Source organism: Podarcis vaucheri, assembly GCF_965113315.1.
Source record: "Podarcis vaucheri genome assembly, chromosome: 3".
Lineage (NCBI taxonomy): Eukaryota > Metazoa > Chordata > Lepidosauria > Squamata > Lacertidae > Podarcis > Podarcis vaucheri.
This window is the reverse complement of record NC_138761.1, coordinates 27,219,777-27,225,776: the sequence shown is the minus strand read 5'-3', so window position 1 is coordinate 27,225,776 and position 6,000 is coordinate 27,219,777. Positions and strand designations below refer to the sequence as shown.

At 44.3% G+C, this 6,000-nt stretch overlaps 1 protein-coding gene across 1 annotated transcript in view; it reads right to left on the bottom strand.

The window, feature by feature from the left end:
* Positions 1-284: 284 nt before the first annotated feature.
* DTL (denticleless E3 ubiquitin protein ligase homolog) overlaps positions 285-6,000 on the bottom strand; it is a 30,813-nt gene continuing 25,097 nt past the window's right edge. Inside the window, exons 14-15 of the mRNA XM_082217552.1 lie at positions 2,300-3,096; positions 285-881 (exon numbers count right to left, since the gene is read on the bottom strand). Coding sequence (XP_082073678.1) covers positions 813-881; positions 2,300-3,096 — 866 coding nt within the window. The 3' untranslated portion in view covers positions 285-812. The remainder of the gene's footprint in view (positions 882-2,299; positions 3,097-6,000) is intronic.

Sequence of the window (6,000 nt, the reverse complement as noted above, 5' to 3'; positions counted from 1 at the left end):
GAGATGTCCACTCCATGTATTTTGTAAATATCTGCTGTTGTGCAACCAAGCAATCTATAAAAACAGAGGGCTGAGAAAAGAAGTGAGTCTTTCACATGTCAGGGTGTTAGGCTTTCTGCCTCACTTCTCTGAACTATGGTGACAATAATGCTGTCACTTAGGCATTCCTTCAAATGACGCTTCAAGGCATGGGTGAAGTATTTTCCCCAGTACTGTATTAAATGTTTTTTCCTCCTCCCATTCATATGAACTCCATTAGAAAAGAAGGAAAAAGTAGCCAAGGATGTTAAGAAACTCTGCATTCATATAAAACAAGTCACATTTACACTGTTGCAACAATGGAAGAATGAGCAGCACAAAATATAGATGTTTTTTTCAATGGGAGTCAGAGGCTCAGCTAAGTATCTAATTTTACTATTAAAGGCAGGGTGGTAATGTTGTACTTGAAACCTCCTTCCATTGAAAGCAGTATGCCAGACATGGCAAAACATATTTCCAACAAAGAAATACAAAGGATTTGAGAAAAAGGTTGGTAGAAACATTACAATTAAAAACACACACACCACAGTTTATATTTTAAAATCTATCTGTTCCTATACATTAATTGAGCAGATATCCCCCCTTAGCTGGTGTATTAACTAATTAAATGCAATAAATGGATAACAGGTTTTATATTTTTTTAAAAAAAAATCAGGAAGTTAATTTTATTAAGGTCCAAAGACAACAGTGTCTTTCAATGGGTGGCACAAATCCACTCACAGTAATATCAAGTATGCTACAACATTACAGAAAGTCTAGAAGAATGTTACTTGTCAGTTTTTCTGCAATTTTCGCTCAAAGTATGTGCAAATCTTCCTCATGGGAACCAAAGTAGCTACGCCCTGCGAGGGGAAAAGAAAGGCAGAGTTATGTATCAGGTCAGACACACTTATACACATTGGATATGTATTTTTTTTTTAAAAAAATAATTATCCTCTCTAAAGCCATTCTAGACCAGAAATTTGAATCCTAATAATGAACTTCCTCAGGATCCTCATGTACCCAAAACAGCGCCATTAATGCTGAGGTATCATGGGAACCCCATGTTTTGCAGAAGTACCAAAAGTACCAAAAGTACCAAAAGTACCAAGTACCAGAAGTACCAAGTACTTATTTTATAATACTTTTGTCTCATTCCTCTCCCCACCACAAAGTTCTCAAACTGGCACAATGTGGTTGTCCCCCACAGCAGACAACATAGTTGTGCATGGATGTGAACCCAGACGCTATCAAGCATCATGTCAAGTTTTACACCTTACTGGCTCTTGAGAAGACAACAAACCGCAGAATGCAAGCCTTGCAGTCCATAAGTATCAAATTGATGCTGCTGAGCAAGGGCAGAACCCCCTTCTTCTCTCAAGGAAAGGGCAGCCCTGAGTTACCCACTCATCATCTGAGTGAGGTAGTGTCATCCTCACTGCAACTCTCAGAGTGCAGGATCTGCACTATGAAGTACCACTGCCTTCCAGAAAACATAATCAGAGAAATTAAGCAAGGTGAAGTTAGCTACCCATGGAGCAAGAGAGCCCCAGTTCTGTCCTGGTCTCCAAAAAATGGCAAATACGTTTCCCATAACCCCAAAGCAAAGTGTCCTTCCTATCACGGAATGGAATGCAGCAGTCCTGTTATAAATGTTTCCATCCCCATTACACAGCTAAGCTCCACTTCCTTGTATCTATTGCTGCAGCTTTGCCTGCTGTGACAGAGCAGGAAAAGAAACTCAGATAACAATGGATGATTTGCTTCCCGGTGCTGTTTCCCGCTGTCAGCAACAACCCTCATCAAAGCCTTTAAAATGGGATTGAAGGGAAGGCAGAAAACGCTTAAAAATGCTCAAGCCACTCTGAGCAATAGAACAGGGTGGGGTAAACATTCACATAAATCGGCTGCCCTACTTCATCTGTGCCTGGCATGTCCTAGTAAAAGGTAAAGGGACCCCTGACCATTAGGTCCAGTCGTGGCCGACTCTGGGGTTGCGGCGCTCATCTCGCTTTATTGGCCGAGGGAGCCGGCTTACAGCTTCCGGGTCATGTGGCCAGCATGACTAAGCCGCTTCTGGCGAACCAAAGCAGTGCCAAAATTTTTTGAAAGGGGGAAACCTCCAAAAATAGAACGCACATACATAAATTAAACATTGGGAGTGGCCTGTAACAAGTGGAGTATCTGAGGGACTGCAGGGTCTCCTCAGGCACCACACACTGGGAACCCCAGAAATAAACTCAAACATCAAAGATGTTGTAGCCGCGTTAAATGTACTTACAGGCCCTGGTGACACAATTCCTGTCCCAGATTCCTGTCGCCTCGTGCTCAGATTCCGCAACGGCTGGGAGCTGCAGCCAGACCCATTTGGACAAGGAGGCTTGTTATTCCGTAGCTTGTCCCCTAAAGCAGACAGCCAGTTTCTTTTGTCTGGAGAACCGTTCTCCTTGTCAGCCATTTTCCCACAAGGGGCCTTGAGAGGAAGCGAAAGGTATGAGAAGCTTGCAGGGGAACAAGGATTTCCAGGTGGAGAAGGCCCTTCCAGGCATTCAGCGGCCTGAGCTTGACCACTGAGGGTCAGGCAGCCTTCCCCTTCTAAGTCTGCTTCCAAAGTGTCCTGCTGTGGCCTGGATTTTTTAGGCACCGGGTGAAGATCAGTCACGCAGTTGCAGGTTCTTAGGCACTTGGCAGGTCCTTCCTTGCTGGAGTCTAGCCTCCTCTTGGCTCGCACCTCGCACCTCAGATGTGGCGATTCAGAAGTGGCGAGGACCCGAGAAATCTCTGCTGCGGCTTTCACATGGGAAGATACATTTGGAGTCTTGGTAACCCACTGCCGAATGGACATAACTGAAGGAGGAGGTGGCTTGGGCATTGTGCCTGTGGCGGTTTCCTTCTGCCTTGTTGGAGTGTAGGCCGATGTGGCTGGAGGTTTGACCGATGACGATGTTGGTGTGCTGGAGGGAAGAGGAAGATCTCCGGTGTAAGCTGGAGCGCACGCTGCAGGCTGCGGCGAAGAAATAGGGGGGCTGCCCGTCAGAGAGGCTTTAGCAGGAGTCCCTTGGCTGCTGCTTTGAGTTCCTGAAGGTAAAACACAAAGCCCAGATGAGGACAAAGCACCCCAAGTGTGAAGAAAGCAAGGGCACCATCAGGACATACTAGCATTCCACATAGTCAAAGGGTCTCTCACTGCAAACTTCTGAGGATTGCAGCCTAAAATTATGGACGTGTGTGCAAGTAAAACAAACACTGAAGCAAGACTCATCTTCTTGAAGGATTCAAATACTTGTACGGCGCCCTGCCTCCCAGCTTATAGCTCTGAAGTGAGAGGGAAGAAGAGCTGACTCTATATTGCCGTCAGTTTAATAGTCTCTGCACAGCCGCAGCTTGTGCCAATCACTAGCTGGATGCACGTTCTATTCAAATAAAATAGTACCTGGTTAAGGCAACAGTGAATCGGAGTGCAAATAACTATTGTGCGCACATAGCACATGTTTGGTGTTCAAAAAGCCAAAGTATGTAGGAAGTCTGCCTATGTCGGCACGATCCTTGCACTTCCTTTCCCATTCCTGAGCTGAATAAAGAATAAGGTATCACATTTTTTTCCTAACAAGAGCCAACTTTTTGACTGTAAATATCCAGCACGGACATCACTTGCAGTTTTCAAGCTGGGAGATTTAACAACTACTTCTGTATCAATAGGAAGTTGTTTTTTTAAAAGTAGGTTTCCTAAGAGGACAATGATGTATGTGTGTGTACACGAGATACACACAGCACGAAAGAACTGGCACATACCCTCCTATTGTTCTGCAAGTTTCCTGTGAGTGAATTCTATGTTGGCAAAACAATCCCTTTCTTCCATTTCTCTGGGTTGAAAGAAGCCATTTGTGAAGGTGAAAAAATCAGCCCCCGGTCAAAAGCAGTATCTGGGATACCCTCTCTTGTGGGTCTGGCACAGTGGTTCTTGCATACCTTTTGGGTTTGTTAGGTTTTTTTTAGACAAACTCATGGGATTTGGGATAGAATTGAAAAACGTCTGGTCCCCAAGATCAAGATATTAGGTCTGGTGCCAATAATTTGCTACACAGCTACAGACCCATTCAAAATTGCTTTAGTACATCAATTGGATCTTCACGAATCGTAGTGGTTATTAATAGTTTGAGGTTCTAGCTCATTTACTTGTAAAACTAAGCTGAGCAGAAAGGCAAGGACTGCAAAGCCTCTCAATTCAGACAGAAACAGCAGCAACTGCAATTGTTCAGGGCAAATCCCTACAAGCTCCCTGCTCTTTTGCACATGCCACACCTCCAACCTGCTATTCTGAACCTAGGGCATGCTCTTTTATCCTCTCCACTAATGCCCCCTTTTTCTGCAAATACAAGTAAGGAAGAAGAACACTGTCCTGAATAATTTGCCACACTATTTCTATTTGCTCTGAATGGACTGTAGGGCAGGAAAAGTCAAGTCATAATTTAGTGGCCTGGACTGAATGCATATCCTTCCTGTTACCTCCACAGAGTAGGGATCTGTCTTGCAATCACCCTGTTAAGTGTCAAGCACACTGACAATAGTACAATAAATAGCATAAACCCATCTGGTAATTCTGTTCACAGTAGGATTTCTGGATTTGAGATTACAGTTTAGCAACTAAAATTGTATCTGCCACTGCAGTCCCATGGATGGGCAGGATACAACATAAGGAGGTGCTTAGGGCTGCGGACAAAGCCCAGAAGTACGGATTTTACTCAGGAAACTTTTGGGGTGGGGATGGAGGTTGTATAAACCTTAGCTCTGAAACACTAGTTCAGCACTACATAACTAGAATTCCTCTTAATCCAAATATTTGTATGCCCTACCCAGAGGATTTAGATAAAGATGGTTTTATTATTATTTATACAAGCCAGGTTGAACCAGGAAACTCCATTTGTTTACATTCCTTGTGCTGCATTGTCCTAGAACAGTAATAGACACATGCACACCCCTTCCCAAACATAGCTTGGCCAGGTAAAAGAGCTTTAAAGATAACTGTAAACATACAGCTGCTGCTGCTGCCGCCACGATTGCATCTCACAGATGCCCAGAATTTGATGGCTTCCAGATGTTGGACTCCAATTCCCATCAATCCCAGCCAGCATGGCCAACGATCAGGGGTAATGTGAGTTCAGCAACATCTGGAGGGCCACAGGTTCCCCACCACTGCTGTGAAGAATAGCACTGCCATGAAGAATAGGAGCTCTTTAACTTTTAACCATTTCATTAATCTTGTAAGCCGGTGGTTCCCAATTAGCTAAGTACTGCAGACCCCCTGTTTTTTCAAAAGACAAGCCATGGACTTTTGAAAAAGTTGAGAGCCAGTGTGGTGTAGTGGTTAAGAGCAGTGGACTTGTAATCTGGTGAACTGGGTTTGATTCCCCGCTCCTCCACATGCAGCTGCTGGGTGACCTTGGGCTAGTCACACTTCTCTTAAGTCTCTCAGCCTCACTCACCTCACAGAGTGTTTGTTGTGGGGGAGGAAGGGAAAGGAGAATGTTAGCTGCTTTGAGACTCCTTAGGGTAGTGATAAAGCAGGATATCAAATCCAAACTCTTCTTCTTCTTGATATCTCTGTAGTAGTTTTTGTTATGTGAATTGTGCTACCATACCCTCCAATGTGTTCCAGCACACAACTGGCCTGCACTCCTGCACGTGACCCACACAAGAGCACAGTCCCCCCAAATGGGATGTCTCAGACAGCTGGTGGTTATGTGCCACGGACCCCCTGGGAGGATTACACAGATCCCCAATTGGGAACCACTGCTGTAAGACATTTGCACCCCAGCAGGGCATCTTTCCCACAATTCGGCAATGCATGCATGCATGCATGCTTATTTGTTTATTTATTTATTTAACTTTACTTTTTCATTGAAAAAAAAACCCCAAACACTACTTTTCCTTCAGAGCAGGTACCTCTTTCAGGAATTTTTTTATTTATGAGTTGCTAAGAGG